This window comes from Megalops cyprinoides, chromosome 20, assembly GCF_013368585.1.
Source record: "Megalops cyprinoides isolate fMegCyp1 chromosome 20, fMegCyp1.pri, whole genome shotgun sequence".
NCBI classification, from domain to species: Eukaryota; Metazoa; Chordata; class Actinopteri; order Elopiformes; family Megalopidae; genus Megalops; species Megalops cyprinoides.
Window position 1 is genome coordinate 26,623,670 of NC_050602.1, and position 18,415 is coordinate 26,642,084.

The 18,415-nt window shown below is 45.3% G+C and overlaps 1 protein-coding gene across 2 annotated transcripts; it reads left to right on the forward strand.

Moving 5' to 3' along the window:
* Positions 1 to 505: 505 nt before the first annotated feature.
* On the forward strand, positions 506 to 18,234 carry LOC118795518 (solute carrier organic anion transporter family member 2A1-like). Of its 2 annotated transcripts, none has more exons than XM_036554055.1 (14): positions 506 to 787; positions 8,868 to 9,005; positions 9,504 to 9,666; positions 10,574 to 10,786; positions 10,883 to 10,981; positions 11,423 to 11,562; positions 12,436 to 12,511; positions 12,789 to 12,953; positions 13,162 to 13,375; positions 15,222 to 15,363; positions 16,081 to 16,250; positions 16,424 to 16,488; positions 17,020 to 17,143; positions 17,267 to 18,234. In XM_036554055.1, exons 1-14 carry the CDS (start codon positions 722 to 724, stop codon positions 17,385 to 17,387), a joined length of 1,896 nt encoding a protein of 631 aa, XP_036409948.1. In that variant the 5' UTR covers positions 506 to 721; the 3' UTR covers positions 17,388 to 18,234. The 2 variants fall into 2 exon arrangements, with proteins under 2 accessions (XP_036409948.1, XP_036409949.1); XM_036554056.1 differs by having other exon boundaries at positions 11,423 to 11,550.
* The last annotated feature ends 181 nt before the right edge of the window (positions 18,235 to 18,415 follow it).

Consider the following 18,415-nt stretch of genomic DNA (forward strand, 5'->3'; position numbering starts at 1 on the left):
GCTTATTTCATTTGTCAGGTGGAGTCCCTGTTTGATTGGCATGAGCAAATGAATTTCTTATTCTGCAAACGATTATTTCTAAATCGGTGATTTCTAAATGCTCAGTGTACTGTTTTCACGGCGACCTAGTGAAAGAAAATGTAGTTGCATTAGCGATTTAGCCGAGATGCTTACTGACACTAGAGGGGGCATTTCGCGCGGAGGCGACGTGTCGAATGTCCCGCGCGCTCGCACGCGCGTCTGAAGTGGCAGTTCTAGTAAACCTAAAATACACAATTCCTGGAAAAAACAGCCACAATAGCGGGCTCTGACCCCATCAGATTTTTGTAACAAGGCGACATAATAAGAGAATACATAAATGCTGGCACCATATACAAAACGAAGCACTTTTAACGCAATCCATCAAGACCTGTACACTTTTTGGTGTGTATTTTTAAACTGTGACAACAGCAAGTCTGCAGCCTGTGTGCATCTGTGCAGAACAGCGTGTCCCGCAAACGGCCCTGCTGTGCGTGAAGCGTGGACGCGGAGCTGAGCGAACGTTTTGTGGGCAGAGTCACATTACATCACAGAAAGACATAAAACCATAACCAGCGGCAGAAAGCTGCGCGCTGCTGGCGTCGTCAGGAGGAGCAGGAGATATTGCAGAAGTTTCAGGCACTGACAGATAAACACGCCGCACACTTTTTCGGTGCCGTGGAGGAGAGTGCCACCTTTAAAAATGGAGCTACACGCCAAGGAGATGAGCCCGAAATCCAAAATTGCTTCTGTGTTCTGTAATATTAAGGTAATTATTATTATTATTATAATTATTATTATTATTATTATTGTTACATCACGTTTTAATTGTGGTGGCTCTTAGGATATAGCGACCTTTGAGTAAAACTTGTGTTAGTTTGTATATGCTATGCATATACTATGTTAGTTTGTATAAGTCCCCTTCATCCCACAGCACACCTGTTTTAAGTTTCGGTGGCCTTGATGTGATTTTAAATGAGGACAGTCTTAATGATTACCATACCTAATAAAATACTGACAATTCGATTTTTCTAGAAAAGTAATTAAACCAGTATGTTCAATGCCCTACCTTTTATTTGATTTAAAATGAATATATTCCAATAATTTGAGCTGTTTTGTTGGTTCAACATGTTGCCATTTGGATTGCAACCGCTGTTTATCATAGGGACGCCAATAATGCTTTGCAGAAATGGTCATAATGTCAAATTCAGAAAAGCTCTTTTGATCTGTGTGGGGGCTATCAGAAGATATTCAGGACTGTCATTCTATTAAAATGACATTTTGCATAAGGTATGACATAGCAACACATTAACTGCATGCACATAGGTACACTCACTGAGACCCATCTGTTGCCGTTTGCTGGAGGAATTTGGGAAGGGGCTTTTGTTTCGTGTAGCTGACAGACCCATTCAGGGAGTAATGACAGAATGACATCCCTGGAATGTACAGCTCTGAGGTGCAGACACGCTTACGCTGTTTGTCCCTCCGGCACATGCATCTCCTCTTTTATTCTGTCTTGATTATAGTTAAGCTGTGTTCCTTGATGGTGAGATGCAATGGTTAAGGAGCTGGGCTTAGGACCAGTAATTTGCAGGTTCAGGGGCACGACTGCTGTGTGCCTGAGGCAGGTACTTATCCTGAATTGCTTTAGTAAATATTCAGGTATCTAAACGGGTGATGTGAAATGTGAGCTATGTAATGTAATATTTTCAGAAATAAAATGAAAAGTAAAATATATTTGGATTCCAGTTTGATGTAGGAGTATTTTAAATTAACTAATGATAATAGTAGTATGTGGGCAACCTCATATTTTTGTGAATGTACAGTGTGTGGAAAAGATGGTGGCCTTCTTTTTTAATATTGCCAGATGTCAAACAAACAGCTCCATTGAGGAAAATGTGAACAAAGCTGGCCATCTAGACTGGACTGTTAGTATGCAACTCCATGAAAACAAGAGACTATCTCAATATTGAATAAATAATTCATGTATGCAGATAAAGTCGTTCAGTGCCTGCTTTTGGATGCAGTCATCAGTAATGACTCCTTTGTAACTCTGTGCTGTTTTGCAGGTGTAAATATATTCACAATAAAGGGATGCTCATGACTTGTTAGCCACGCTTAAATGGAAACAACACCCTCATATTGATCGGTGCTGTCTTTATGACGAGAGTTAGCAAGGCTAGACCAGGAGAACAGAGATGCATTTCTCTTTGGGACATAACTTGTAAGGCACTGAATCATACCCATACTGAAAAGCAATCTCCCATGACTCTTCTGTTTCCAGCTCAGTCCTTTTTCTTCGGTAGATATTGTATTTCAGATGTTTCAGTCACAGAGCTGATGGTGAATTTGCAAGACTGTCTGCTTTGCACGGTTTAGTGTGTGTGTGTGTTTTTTTTTAATATATATACTCACCTGAACAGATACATGCTTTTCCCTTTCAGGAATTTTCAGTTTGTTCTGGAGTTCTCCTCTTCTGACATGGGCTCAGTGTTGTACCATGAGTTTCAGCAAAAAATGATCATGTCTGGCATATCATCCCTGCAATGTCTGGCAAGGATTCACACCCTGAATGTGTCTGAATCCCTCAGGTTTCTTTGAAGAATACATTTGTGAGGTTCCTTCTTTGTCATGCTCTTGTTCCTGCTGTCTCTGGGATTCCAGCTCACAACCTCTGAGTCCAGTGTCTAGTCACACATCCACTATGTCCAAATCCTCCGCTTAAAGGCAGAAGAACTGTCTGCACTTTAGAACTGAAGCTCCACAATTTCCCAAACCCCAGCACTCACCTAGAGAGTGAATTTCCTGTGACCCATTCTTTATTAAAAGTTAGCCTAACATTTGATGACATTTTATTAGATTTTTAGAAACATATTAAACTACCCCAAGTAGCTTTTTGCGTAAGTGTTACGAATGTCTATGGAGGAGACATAACAAGTTCTTCAGAAGGATTTTGTGACCCACCTCATACCCTCCCCATCCCCTCAGTCTAGGGATGGCTAGTTTAGGACACTGCGCCTGCGCCTGTTTTTTAGAGGTGAGCAGTGACACCCACAGCAGCAGGGAGGATCCTGCCACTCTCTGTTAGAATGCTGCAGCTCACTGTTCCAGCTGGCACCTTGTCACCTGTCGCTGGTGTGGCCATCTCTCGCCTCTAGAATTCCTTCCCATGATTCAACAGTGCTCACACAGCACACATCAGTGAAGGCACTCACAGGCTGGAACATGCCTCTGCCTCTGCCTCTGCCTGGACAGGGCCTGGAACACCGCACGCTGGACTCAGTGTGCTGTTGTAACCGAGGACGTCACACCCTCTGCTTTACAGATAAAATAACACCTCATTCCAGCATGACTGTTGGTTCAGTTAGTTAGTCAGTTGGTTTGGCAAAGTTTCCACGTGGTTAACGTATTGTTGTGCGCTTGCCCTGAAGTGTTAAGTGCAGCCGTAGAATCAGCTGCTTCTTCCTCCTGATGGGTTCAGAGCAGTGGGGCGTGTGTGCTGACCTGAAAAGTGTGCAGCTTCTAAATCGCTCCCCCTGCTCTGCTCTTTGCCTGTACGCTTCACAGCAGGATCTGATCGCTCCCCCTGCTCTGCTCTTTGCCTGTACGCTTCACAGCAGGATCTGTGCGTTTCTGCTGTGTCTCTGAATTTGTTTTTTGTTTTTTTTATATGGAACTCATGATGTGCGCTCAGCCCATCCGATACATGTCAGCCAATCACCACGTGCTATGGCATAGTATGTTTCAATTAATCAATAGGACAAACTTAGTAATGGATCCAGGCTTTCTCCAGTGTCTGTGTGGTGATGGCACTTGAACCCGAGCTGTCTTTATGCAGTACATCTGACTAAACGGCAGGGTAGAGCATGAAGCTACACTACTCTATTGCACACTGCAAATGCCCAAATATTAACTACAAGCTCCACCTCCCTGCCTTTTTTTTTCCAGCCTCGCCTCAGGCGGAGCGCTGTTGATTTACACTGCATTGTTAAGGAAATCATTCAGAGGGAATGCGCGGTCGTTGGATTAATTGATGTTCACCAGGAAACAGGTGCAGGGTGACTGAACGGCAAGTATACGCCAGGCTGGAAATAATACTCAGAAACATTATTCATCACAAGTCTGCATTCGGAAGTCGCTTCAAGGTCACGGTGATAGTTCTGATTTAATGCAAAGTTTCAGTGGGTGAACCTGTTTTTTAACGGTCCAGAACAAATGGCCTTTGTTGCAGTTGGCCAGTGTCAACTCCTTATATGTTTGGCACTGGTATGAGTTTAAAATAGGAATGTTATCACCATTCTTTATAGTTTATGACTTTGATGGTACATTGAAAATTGCCGGAAAATATGGGAGGGAAGAAAACTGTTCTCAGCTCTCTTTTATTTTGAAAGAATGAGTGTGTGTGTGCACATGTAAACCCCGCACAAGTGCTTCCGTGGAGAGTTGCGTGTCTGTCACTTTTAAGCCCTCTCAGACATGGGCCCCTTTAGACACCTATGTGGCAGGTGCATGTTTGGGATGGCGTTTATCCAAATTGAAGGCGTTCAACATTTTTCCCTTTTCTCTCCAAACCAGTACAGGAAAAGACCAAATGAGTCATGCATCGCAGTGGCCATCATGTGTAACAACAACATGTTTGATAGCTGGACAGGCAGAGTCCTGGGAAAATAAACATAGAAAATCAAGTTTCTATTTGGCAAATTTTACATTTGAGTTCACCACATTTGTTAACCCTGTACCATTAACAAAGAAATCCCGAAGGTTTACTTTCTCCAAACAGAGTATAGAGAAAGTAATGATTTCTTTGTTGTCTGAAATTTGATAGCAGACGCTGTAAGACACATTCATTAATGACTGTGTGACCCATCCGAAGATATTAATTTGGCTACACTAAAGTGATCATTGGTCATATGTGCATGCACACATGTACATAAATACCTTCAAATAATGTCCTCTGTCATACGGTGCTCGGTAAGAACAAATTGCTGTGTTCCCTGTACTGTAGGTACTATAAGTTACCGAGGTTAGGGAATTGGAAGTAAAATCTCCAAAAGCAATAACTTGCTGGCAGACACATGTTGGCAGAGAGCATCCATCTAACTGCAAATAAGCCGCTGTCTGATGTTGCTGTGCTTCCCTTACCTAAATAAGCAACAGGTCATTTCGAGTACGTGGCAGGTTGGTGAATATTACAGAAACCACAGGTAATATGCAACACGATCGTAGATTCCATTAGTATATTTTAAATTTGCAAGTCACAATATACAAATTGATTTATCCTTATTGATATTACCCTGTGTATCTTTCTGAGGACACTGTTCACATCTGTGTTGACCCCAGATTGGAACCCCAGCCGTAGGGAAGGTGATTTTGGGAGTGTAACTACAGTTGGTATTTAAGAATGCATCACACGGAAGTGACTTAACAGGTGCAAAACAGGCAATGTACCTGAACCAGGTACTGCAACAGGCAATGTACCTGAACCAGGTACTGCTTTGCTATGGACCGCTGGCCCTTCTTGGCTGCTGAGGTGAGCAGCTTCCACTAGTTTCATTCGACCTAAGCTGAGCAAGTGTTTGTTTTCCTGGAATCGCAATCCTGCAGGAGGAAGTGCTTTCAAGTGAGGGGAAAAATTCACAATGGCTCTGTTGTAGTTTTGTTGAAGAAAGGGATTATTGTTTTACGGTGAAGAAACTCAACACAGACAGTGTCCAGCCCAAAGGTATCCTCAAGACTCAATGGAGATAAAGCGTTTTAAAACAATATTGCGGCGTCAAGGCTGAAAATAGAGACCAAAAACCAGCTTCCTGCCTTTCTCCAATCACAGCAAGACATGAGATGTGAACAATGGCTGCCAGAGATACAGGGGCAGAGGAATTTGTACAGTAATCCTCATTGATAAAATCTGCCGAATGTCAGTGTTACTTTGTGATTTATTGCTAGACACAGATGGAAAATGTGGTCCATATCGTTGTGGCTCAGAGCCACTCCCCGCAAACCGCTGAAAAGAATCATAGCTGACAAGCGATCAAAATCTCTCAGCCAGCAATGTGTGAACTGTGTGCGTCTGCCACAAACAGCACTCTAATGAGCTTCACGCTTGCGTCAGAGCTGCCGCCGGACCCTGGGGGGGGGGTCCCGTTTAAACCAGGAACAGGTGGGCGCAGGCTGCAACCGTCATGTCTCAGACGATCAGATTAGCCCAAAATACGCAAGTGCGCACAGCCACAAACCAAGGGGGCCCGAATTCTGTAGAGAAAAGGACGTCTGCCACAACAACCCCACAAGCTGCCAACACATCGCTGTGCGATGCAAAATAGACTGACACACGCATTCTGAAGTCTGTAAAAGCTACCGAAGTGTGAGAGGCATTTGTGTGTTTTTTTTTTTTTTTTTTTTTTTAAAGTAACAAAAAAGCCTTCATCAGAACAAGCTGCCTAAATCCCAAGGCTCTGAGGCGTGTATCTGTTCCTTGACAAATCGTGTGCATACGTGCACACACGTCTGTATTTGCATATGAGTATGTGTATGTGCGTTAGGCCTGCAGACAGCAGCGTTACTGATGATTGAAAGAGATAACCGTGGTGAATTAAGGACTGTATTTAAAGATGGATTGCCTGTGACCATCAGGACCATTTAGTGCTTTAACGGTGGAGATTATAATAACGACTGGAAGCTCTGTGAACTCCTTCTGACTTTTTTTTTCAAAGACATGTAGTTTTACTAAATATTATTACTTATTCCTCGTTTGATCCTGATGGGCTTTACCCTCATGAAGAGACAGTGATTCACATGTTCAAGGATACCTGATTGTTAAGGGGTGTGAAGCAGGAAAGTCAGATTTTCTTGAACAAGTTCAGTAATGTTAAGGATTTAGTGTGGAAGAGGAATGTCTTGGTGGCAAGCAGATAAATGCGAATACTGCACATGGAGCAAAAAACTATAAAAGTCCCAGTTCCAGACAAAAGCGTACTGAAAGCTTACCCTCTACTGTCTTTGCAGAGAAGAGAGTGTAAGGGAACTTTAGTAATTTATCTACACCCAGATCTGTTCCTGTAGCTTCAGCCCCTTATCCCAATGCATCCAATCAGATGGTGCCCCCTACCCTCATTGGCCTTTGGTTCATGAAAACTCTGTGAGGGGTCTTGCTAATTGGAAGGATTTGAGCTGCAGACACAGACAGTGTGCTGCATGGGCTATGTTTTAGGCTGCTGGGAACACAATCAATCCACAAACCTCGTCTGGCCGTGAGGAGAGTTCATTCAGAGAAAGGAATATAAACAGTTCATTAGCCAAATGAAGGTTCCTCACTCCCCCAAGCCCAGACTGATGTGAAAGGTTTGCTCCCTGTGTCTCCCACAATATCGCAGGTCATTCTCTTAAATGCCAGTTCATAAACTCTCTTTCACTGCTGTGCTGGGTAGTCCGAGCTGTTGTCTCTCTGCTAAGAGGTTGTGGGTTTGAATCCTGTTTTGGGCAATCCCATTATTCCCTTGGACACATGCTTTACCTTGCTCCAATGTGCTGCAGCTCTGTACTGCATGGGGCTTTGAACATCACAGAATGTCTCTGTCGGAGGTATTTGTTCCAATTGTGCTTTGCTCCAATGCACTTTGTGGATTGCTCTGTATCTGTTTACTTAAGGGCGCGAACAAGTCAAGTGATCCTCCAACTGATTGATTCATTGATTGATTAATCGTGTCTCCTTAGATTTAAAATGAACAACAGCACTGAATGAAATGAACGACTGCCTTCCAAGAGCTCAGTGCTGATAAACCAGTTTTGAGCAATTATGAATTTGCTCTCTGTAAAACAGCCTGTCTCTGCCGCAATGACTCACGTCTTTTAAATGCTTTTCTTTTTTTCAGTACTGCCTTTGGATCCCAAAAATGCAACTTCTTTTGAAAAACAACACATTACTGAAGGCACAATGAATGGGCCTTAGTTTCCAATGAGCAGGAAGTGCTATTTTCAGATACAGAACGTGAATTTCTAGAATTACGGATGACCTAATATGGTGAGATTTGTGGCTTATTTAAAATGTAAGAGAAATGAGTCAGGTGTCCGTTCACCCCAGTGGCTGGATGTGATTGCAAAACCCTGAGTCTGAACTCCTGTGCAGACGATGCCCCATTGACTGCGCACTGCACTCGAACTGCAGCCGTTGTGTGGATCAATGTAATGAGAATGTTGGTTCATGCATTTATTTATTCTGAAATATGATATGTGATTGAACCCTGTCACCTGACTCTGTAAGTATTTTATCTTGTGATAAGTTTATATGTTTGCGCCAGTGTTGTAGAAATGATTTTTAACTGGAATTAGGCTCATTCTGTGTGCCACACTGTACTGTTTGTAGTTTTACATTTAAAATCAGTCACTTAATAGATGCTCCTATCCAGAGTGGCTTACAATATATATATTATTATTATTATTATTATTATTATTTTACAATATCCATTTATGATGGATATTTACTGAGGTAATTGTGGGTTAAGTACCTTGCCCAAGGGTACAGCAGCTCTGCCCCTGGGGGGAATCGAACCTTTCAGGTGTGAGCCTGTCTTTTTCCCACTACACTGCAGCAGTTGTGGAGTTGGTTTTTGTAGCAGGAATAGCGGTTCATCCTGTGAGCCGAGCTCCAGTGTTGGTTGGTTTGTTATGGAGTTGATTATTGAAATAGTAACAAGGCTCCTCCTGTGAGCCATGCTGCAGTGTTTGTGGTTACAGAGTTGGTTTTTGTAGCAGGAACAGGGGTTCATCCTGTGAGCTGTGCTCCATTGTTTGTGGTTATGGAGTTGATTATTGAAACAGTAACAAGGCTCCTCCTGTGAATCCTCTCCCCACAGCTCTTTGTGCTTTGCCACAGCCTGCTGCAGCTGACCCAGCTCCTCTACAGCGCCTACCTCAAGAGCAGCATCACCACCATCGAGAGACGCTTCGGCCTCAACAGCTTCTCCTCCGGCGTCATCTCCTCCCTGCACGAGGTACAGCGCCACCCGGGGGCCTCTCGGCCTGCGGGGGCAAAGCGTTGAGTGATAGTATGTTTGACCTTGCTCCGGACACCTCTTCCCTTCAGCCCTTTAGATAGACCTTTTAATCTGTCCTTGTCTGTTGAGCTAATCCATAGGTCTCAGTGGCTGACACTGTAACCTTCCTGGTGTTTGAAAGTGTTCATGTCCCGCACAGTCACACATAAGCATTCAGCTTTCAGGGAGCGTTAGAAGTCCAGCTGAGACGTCTGAAGTGTTGTGATGAATTTCAGTTCACTGCTTCCTCACAAAGTCAGCGTCCCTGGCTTGGCCTTTTGATTAATGGTGCTGTATTATCTGAAGCCCTCTCACCCCCCGTCCGCCAGAATGCCCAGGCAGTGAGCCTCCTCTGGGCTGATCAGACCACTGGCGGCTTGTTTGTGTGGCTGCGATGTGCGCTCTCACACGCTGGCCTGTGTTCCGGTGTTCTGACGGGCGTGGTCTCTCCTCCAGGTGGGGAACACGGTTCTCATCGTGTTTGTCAGCTACTTCGGGAGCCGGGTCCACCGCCCACGCCTCATCGGTTTGGGCGGTCTGCTCATGTCCGTCAGCGCGGTCATCCTGGCCCTACCTCACTTCCTGTCTCAGCCCTATGAGTACAACTCTGTGCTGTTTGGTGAGAAACATTTCTGTTTTACATGGCAAGACCTACCAAAGTATCGCATTTTATTTTAAAAACCCACAACAGCTATTCACGGGAAACAACGCAAAATGTGATTCTGGGTCAGTAGTTGAATCCTGACAGCTATCCTGGTGTGGAACAGCTCCGTAGCAGCTGTCAGAATGCCTGCTCACTCTTAATTTCTGGATATTATCACTCACAGAATGCGTATCAGCTGGGAGTGAGCTACTCATATTGACAATATACAGCTGCGATTTATGCATCAGTGTCCCCTGCCGCTGTGCAGTATGCATGTGCCCAGACTCCCTGCTCTGGACTCTCCTGCTGCTTGAACAGTTTCAAACAAGCAAGTTTACAGAGCACTTCAAGCTGGATGATTTGTAAGGCCTGCTAGTTCTCTCTGCAGGAGACCATCCGGTGTATAAATCAAATGTAAACTTTAAGCTCGCTGTTACTGAGCTAAACCAAGGAGATTAGAGTTATCTCAGAGCCAGGTCATTCTCGTTTGGATTCATGCAACGCTCATTTTCAGCGCTCAGAATACCTCAACGTCAAGTGGAGGGCCTTTCAAAGGTCAGACAAATTGTTTAGAGAAATAAAAGCACTTAGTCTCTTGATGATCTTGGAGCAAGCATGCTCTTCTCATTCTCCAAGGCCAACATAAGCATCTTCCCCAGCCAGCGTTCCACATGACCCCATATGACGTCATCGCGTAGTTTTGAGGCATGAGGCCGTAGAGTGACATTCTCTGTCAGGGCTCCCTGTGTGATGAATGCTCTGCTGAGGTTCAGGCCAGGAGCCGAGGTTACAGCTGAGTCACAGCCATGGTAACGTTACTGCGTTCAGCACCTTAATACTCCTACCCGAGGCAGGTTTCTAACCCCCCGATTGTGTGTTGCAGACCACAGAGACATGTGTGTTCCTCAGGGGAACTCCTCCACTCTGGAGCAGTGCGGGGAGGAGGGTTCCCAGCACCTCTCCGAAACCAGCAACCTGTGGCTGCTGATGGCCATCGCCCAGCTGCTGTTCGGGGTGGGGTCCGTACCCATCCAGCCTTTCGGCATCTCCTACGTGGATGACTTTGCCAAACCGGGCAACTCCCCTCTTTACATCGGTAACCGCCCCATGACTCGCCGTGCACTGTGAGAGAGCTGATTTGCTGATTGCACTGCGGCTTTTCACACTGACACACCTGTCTCACCTGTTTCAGCCATCCTTTTCGCTGTGTCTGTGTTTGGCCCCGCCTTCGGATACCTTCTGGGCTCAGTGATGCTCCGGATCTATGTGGACGTGGACAGAGTCGACCCAGGCATGGCATCTTTACACCGACAGCCTATAGCCACGGATCTCATACACGCTCCAGTTTGTGTAACTACTTATTAAGGGCACCAAAGGGTTTTTCTCAAAAATGAAAACCAGAAACTCTCTGGCTGGACATGGGCCACCTTAAAAGTCCATCTGCTTGGGATGCACCTGGATCATCCAGCCAAACACCTCTCCTGGTTTTAAATTCACATCTACCTTTTTGACCCTCTGCAAAGAAAATTTAATCCCTTTTGAGCTTTAGTTAAATATGCAAGTATAATAATAGCAGTAGAGAATTAACTAATCATTTTTCAGCAAGCAGTCTTAGGAGCCGTAGAAGGAGAAACTGTTTGACAGCACTGCTGAGAAGTTGGAACACCAGAGGTGGGGTGGGCTGTTTTTTTTCTGTCTACATATGGGTTAACTGCAAGCTCTGCCCCCCCAGAAAGCCTCCAGGAGCTGAGCCCTGCTGACCCTCGCTGGGTGGGGGCCTGGTGGATGGGACTCCTGATCTCGTCTGGCTGTCTGGCTCTCACCTCCATCCCCTACTTCTTCTTCCCTCGGAGCATGCAGGTGGAGTCACACGTAGGTTACTATATGACATTACATTACATTACATTCATTTGGAGGACACTCTTATTCAGAGCTGCTTTCAGCGTGAGAAAAAAGGAGTATCATCTAAGTTAAATGAGCAACAGTGTCAGACCAGGCTAACAACACTCCCAGACCAGTGAGTGTGAAGCACAACACCATTGAAGCACAACCACAAGTTAACTTATGCTAGCCTGAAACTAGACATCTTAGAAAACTAAGGAAAGTTAAGCACATACAGATGATATGTATGCGCATACCCAATCGAAGTGGTGTTTGGATCACTGTGTTCTGCACCGTTGTTCACAGATTTTGAAGATAAGTACAGACATGGGTATTTGCATACACACACATTCACAACACTATAGAACTTGCTTTTTGACAGCGTATGTTGATAATCTGTTTTTGGAAGAGAAACTAATGACTACAAGGACCACTGTCTCCACCACAACAGTGGGAGTGGTAAATGACACTAGTGAAATATGATAATTAAATTCTCGACTTTCAGACGGAGCTGGAGTCCAGAGTCCAGTCCAGCCATTCTCACTGATCAGATAATGTTCATAATATCTCCACCCACATCACTTACGATTGTAACAGCCCTGTGAGTGAAAGTGTTTTACTTTAAATAACACACTGGATAAGATAAAGGAGTAGTTTTTGTTCTTTCTCAGACCTGCAGTACACTCAAAACAAGTCGTAAAAAGAAAAGCATGTCAAATATGCCACAAAAAATGGAAAATATGCCTCGCTAGAAAGTTAAAGCTTAGCCAGTTTTTCCTCATGCAGCTGGTTTTCCAAAATTAGAGCTCACTTTATACATACATGCTTTGTGCATTGCTTTGAGCTGAATTCATTATTTCCTAGGAAGCTGGAGTGGAGGCTGACACTTTGAAAGAAGACCCAAAGAAGTCTGAGGTTTTGTTGTTTGACTTTCTGAAAAGTAAGCTCTATGGAAGATTTAATTTTCAATGGTGCTGTCTTTTTCCCCACATCTGTTGCCATATCCAGGGACGGTTTAGGCTTAAATGTAGTAAAGTGTCTCATTGGATATGTTTCTAGTTTTCTGAAGCCTCTTAGAAGGTTTTGAGATTTATAACAGAGCCTGACACTCCATTACAACTCAGCTCAAAATAGGTCCATTATGCAAAGCTTAAAATAAACTCGCTGTGTCAATGTGTGTTTCTGTGACTGTGTGTCTGGTTCTGATCCGGTTCCAGTGTTCCCCAAGCTCTTTGTGAGGCTGCTGCTGAGCCCGCTCTTCCTGCTGCTGGTTCTGGCCCAGTGCTGCTTCTCCTCGGTGATCGCGGGCCTGGCCACCTTCCTCAGCAAGTTCCTGGAGCGGCAGTACAGCACCTCAGCGGCCTATGGCAGCCTGCTCATCGGTGAGCCCCATCCCGGAACGTACCAATCCTACTCCAAGAGGTGGGAGTAGGATTGGTACTGTTAGATGTGCAACAATGTTAGGCATGCGCAACCAAGCAGCAAGTAATGGGTAGAGGTGTTAGGTGTGAGCAACCCTGAGCAAAAAGGCTCTGGTTCCCTCTGCTGCCGATCTCCTCACATGTCCTGCCCCCCCCCCGTCTCTCTCAGGTGCGATAAACTTGCCGGCAGCGGCCATCGGGATGCTCCTGGGCGGGGTGGTGATGAAGCGAGCCAGCCTGTCCCTGAAGACCATCCCACGGTTCTGCATCTCTGTCCTCTTCACCTCCATCCTGCTCTGCGTCCCTCTCTTCTACATGGGCTGCTCCACGCAGAAGGTCGTCGGGGTCAACGCCGACTACTGGGAGCCCCAGCTCACCAACAGGTGGGGGTCCCCAAAATATTTATCTTAGTCTGATTTGGGGGCACATAGGGAAACCCAGGGGAAACTGTCTGGTAGGCTGTAACAGGCAATGTGCATTATCTCTCAGGACTTAATTTTCAAATAATTATTAACATTTTTAATTTGAAATTGCATTATATCTTCACACACCAATAGGATATATGTGAAATGGTAATGAATACATTACATTACATGTACATTGATGATGCTACTGTAAGCTATAAATTGTCATCAGTTTTTCAAGGAAGAAGTTTGAGTGTTGAGTGTGGACATGGACTCCCTGTGAATGAGAAAGTGGCTGTTTTGTTGTCAACTGACCTGGAACAACCAGTTCAGCACTCAGCTCAGGTTTGACCAATGAGAGCCCAAAGAACTGTTCTAACCCTGACGCAGGTTTTGCATTAAGCGACCAACTATGAAAACTGTCAACAAGACCTTTCCTTACTAAGTAAATTCGAAGCCAGTGATAGGACCGAAGCCAAGCTGTGCTGAAAAGCTTAGAATTCCTGCCATTGTGTACATTGACACTGCCAGGAAAGGGACTAAGTCCTGCTTATGCAAGTCCCAAGCAAGCCTGTCTCAAGTCCTCACGTGAAAGTCTCAAAGAGTTCTCAAAGCCCTGAGTAACAATGGTCATGTATAAAGTGAAGTCCCAATTTGCGATGTCCAGGTCAACTCAAGTCACAAGTCGGCAGTCTTAAGATTCAAGTTCTGAGCATGAAGTCCTGTCTTCAGGGGAAGGCATTTCAACTAAAAAAACTGGCAAATGATTTTCATCAAGTGTCTTGAGTAATCAAGCTCCAAGCCCAAGTCAAGTCTCATTTTTTTTGTGAGGCAAGGCAAATTTGAGGATGTCTAATTTGTGACTCAGTTCACACTCATGTCCAAGCTATGTGCTTGAGTGTTCTTCTCTGGGGAGTGTTCTTTTACTCACTGAGTCAAAAATTAGCACTGCTCAAAACTGTGTGAGCATAATTTGTTTGTGAAAACAGGAATTCACGATGACATATCAAATTGTGAGGCCAAACACAAAGAGGAAAAGCAGACCCTGTGATTAGATTGGCAGCAGGCAGACTGTTTGTTTGCTCTACCTTTGTCTTAGATTCAGGTGAATGATTCACGAGTGCCACCCATGACTGCAAAGGGTGCAGGGTGGGGTAGTGGAACTGGCTTCTAGGGGGCAGGGGTGGGATATCTGTATGCCACTAAGAGGGGTTACTTACGTTCATTTAAGCAAAAGATGTCCAGGAGTCAGGAGTTTTTATTCCAAGCTGGTGTCACCCTACAATTACTGACGGCAGCAAAGCTGCACAGATGGGAAATATTATAAGCAAATTAATTTGGGGAAAAAAAAGGAAATAATGTCAGTACAGGAACACACTATGTCAAAAAGGCACGTTTTCACTTGTTTCACTTGACGGCCATTGGCTGGCGGTCATGTACTACTCAAGCCAATGAGCTTGCAGTTATCAAGGTGATACCCAGGGGCAATGTATGTGTGGGAACAAACAACACAAACCCACATAAAGAGTGGCAGCACATTAGCCTTATTTAGATAGTTACACTCCTTTTAACACCCCCAGGAAGAACCCAATGAACCGTGTTTATCCTAACGGTGGAAGCAATAAATACACACCACTAGTGAAGTACAAGGTTGGCACCTACCCCCCTTTAAAAAAACTCAAATATGCATGAAGACCTCAGAACCGTTCGTTGGTGCTACAGCCCTGGCTTTTCGTAGGTATAGATGGAAACACAGACGATGTCACAGCCCTGTAGTTCAATGCAGCTGATAGAAATTCTACCGCCTCTATTCTGCCCTTCACAGTTCCCTGTCCGCGTGTAACTGCTCCTGCCCCAGCATTGCGTTTAACCCTGTGTGCGGCTCCAACGGCCTGGAGTACATCTCGCCCTGCCACGCAGGCTGCACCAACTTCTCCACCAGTCCGCAGAATCCCTTCAGGGTCCAGGTGAGCCCGCCCCGCCTCCCCGACTCAGACCCATGAGTGATAGGATGCCTCACTTGTCAATCAAACCGAGGATGCTTCACAGTCAGCGTTCTTCACTGTGGAAACCGGAGGAGGGCGGGTCTTCATGCAGGGAGAGAGTGGCCTGCCGGACCTCCTCTTATTTAAACTGCAATTGAAGTAAGATGGATGTATTAACAAGGACACTTAAAGCACCGAACAATGTGGGTGGATGGGTGGATGGAGGGGCTCAATCAACACTCAACTGCCCAATGCAAACAATCCATAATTAGCAAAAAAAAAAACCCAAAACACCAAAACATACACATAAAGAGAAAGTGCTCTGTGTTGCACCAATCATCTGCAAACTTATATTTTAGAAATAATCCGTTTTATAAAATATCTTGTGACATGATACTGAAGATGGGTTTTTATAAATCTTTGTGGCATTTGTGGAATTTGAACTACAGAATTTGAACTAGTAAAATGAATGGCATTATTATTTATTAACTTTCTTCCAAAATCATCTCACTAAAGGACATGGCCTGTCCAGAAAATTGAAACGTGAATAATAATGTCTCCCCACTTCAAGCTAAATTACTGAATATAAATTTGTACTGTGATATAAATATGAACAGTAGTAACACAGCTTTGAGCATTAACCTGTCCATTGTTAGCCATAACAAGACAGATTTTGGTGGTATCCCTGTCCCCCCACAGTCATATACCAACTGCAGCTGTGTCCTGGAAGGGGATGTCCTGGGAACTGCTCGCCCGGGGTCCTGTGCCAACAGCTGCCCACACCTTCTGCTGCCTGCCATGCTCCTCATCTCCCTGGCAGGGTTCATAGCCAGCCTGTCCCACAACCCCATCTACATGATGGTGCTCAGGTAGGGCCAGCACTCCCATCCACCATTTTCCTTCTTCAAAATCAGCCGCTTCTCTTAAACTCGTATAGTGTTACACTTTATAACGGATGTTTAGAGGACTGAGTTGTTGTTTTTCCGAATGCCAGCGCTCATGCTTGGCTGGTACAGCTCTTTTGTGTCTCTTCCTAATTTAGAACGGTTCCCCAAGAGGAGAAGTCTTTTGCAATAGGAGTGCAGTTCTTGCTCATGAGAGTACTGGGTACGTAAAACCGAGATTCCTTCCAGTGACGCCGAAATGAGCCATACTTGAAATATGCAATAATTGTGCATAATTACACAATTGCAGAAGGACACAGCACTTCCTGCAGCTTTATTATGTGTAATGCAATTTCCTCCCATGAAAATGTAGGGTATTTACAAAGTCACACGTGTCCGTTCATTAAAGACTCCGTGTTGGCATGGTATTGTGTCCCCTTAGTCAGTGCCCGGGACTGAGGAAGTGTGACTGTGTGTAGGCTCAAAGGACAGAAATGGACTCGCTGTCTCCCGCCGATGACTCTTTGCTTCAGTCCGGTGTTACAGTGCCCCCCAGTGACAGCAATCTTACTTGAGCCAGCTTAAAAGATGGACATGCGTGGGCGTACAGCATACAATGTCAAGATCAATATCACAGCAATATGAATTAAACAGTATGATGTTCGATAAAATCCTGAAGTCATTTTGCTGGAAGGTGGAGCCGTTTTAGCTGATGAGTTTCCTGATTAATGGGGTAACCTCCTCCTGCTCGCAGCCTGGCTGCCGGCTCCCGCCATGTTTGGGATCATCATCGACTCCTCCTGCATGTGGTGGAGGCGCATCTGCGGCAACAAGCCAGGCTCCTGCGGTTACTATGACAACAACCTGCTGCGAAACAGGTAGGGCTCCGCTGCGCCTGACCTGGGTGGCATCGCCCTGCGTCAGCCATGTCAGCGGACACACCTGCAGGGTCCTTGGTTACCATCACGAGGTTCCTCCCATCCTGTTCTGCCCTCGTGCAGGTATCTGGGCCTCCAGGTGGGCTTCAAGGCCATGGGCATCTTCCTGCTGGTGCTGGTGGGCTGGAGGGTGCAGCGGAGCAGGGAGTACTGCCTGGAGAAGAAGCCAGAGGGGGCGGTCTGAGGGGGAGCCCGGCTCTGCCCCCGCTCCGCCCCACAGACCCACCCCCACACAGCTTCCCAAAGTGGGGATGGACAGAATACCCATCCTCCAGGGCGAGGGAGGATGGCCTCTTCATGTGGAACCCTCCATCACACACACTCTCCAGAGCGCCTCCAACTGCTACACCCCTCCCAGCACAGAGTCCCCCCCCCCCAGCATAGCAGTTTCCGGTCAGGACGCCCCAACCTGACAAATTTATTTCACTTAATGATAACTGCAGCATTGCATTTCAGTCTCCGAGCGCCCGCGATGTTAAGTGGGCGTGCCGACTGTACACAAAGCCATTTGTTTGGTGCTTTTAATTTCCTGCTTTCATAATAAGCCATTCTTCACACTCAGAAATCTGCTGCAGCACAGGACAACACTGCTCTTTGTGTTGGCTAAATAGTTCACCGTGTTTAACCTCACTTCAGCGCCCAGAAACTGGGGCCGCGTAAAATAGCTCACGACAAAGCGGTGAAATTACTGGCTGTAAGCTACTTAAATAAACACACACATAGCTGGTGTGCTTAATGCAATACCTCCTACTTTGCAGCACCTATGGATTAGTTACAAGTACATTCATGGGGGTAACATTTCACATAAGGCATCTAAGACTCACAGGAACTGTATTTAACCCACTTATCTAAACTTTTAGTGTATTTTCAAGGTTTTTCAACCTCACTGTTTTCAACATGTAAAAGAAGGATTATATGCAGATGATTAAGCTAATTTGGTTATGAAACAAATATTACGCTGCAAGTCATTACATGTTTGAAGGAGCTTTAAAAGAATGTTTTTATGTTTTCAGGTGCACAAATATGTATGTGTGTGTGTGTGTGTGTGTGTGTGTGTGTGTGTGTGCCTGTATGCCTGTATACATGTGTATGCATGTGTGTGCCTGTATGCGTGTGTGTGTGCTTGCGTGTTTGTGTGTGTGTCTGTATGCGTGTGTGTGTGTGTCTGTGTGTGTGTTTTTACAGAGGCCCACCAAATGCATAAAGCTGGCA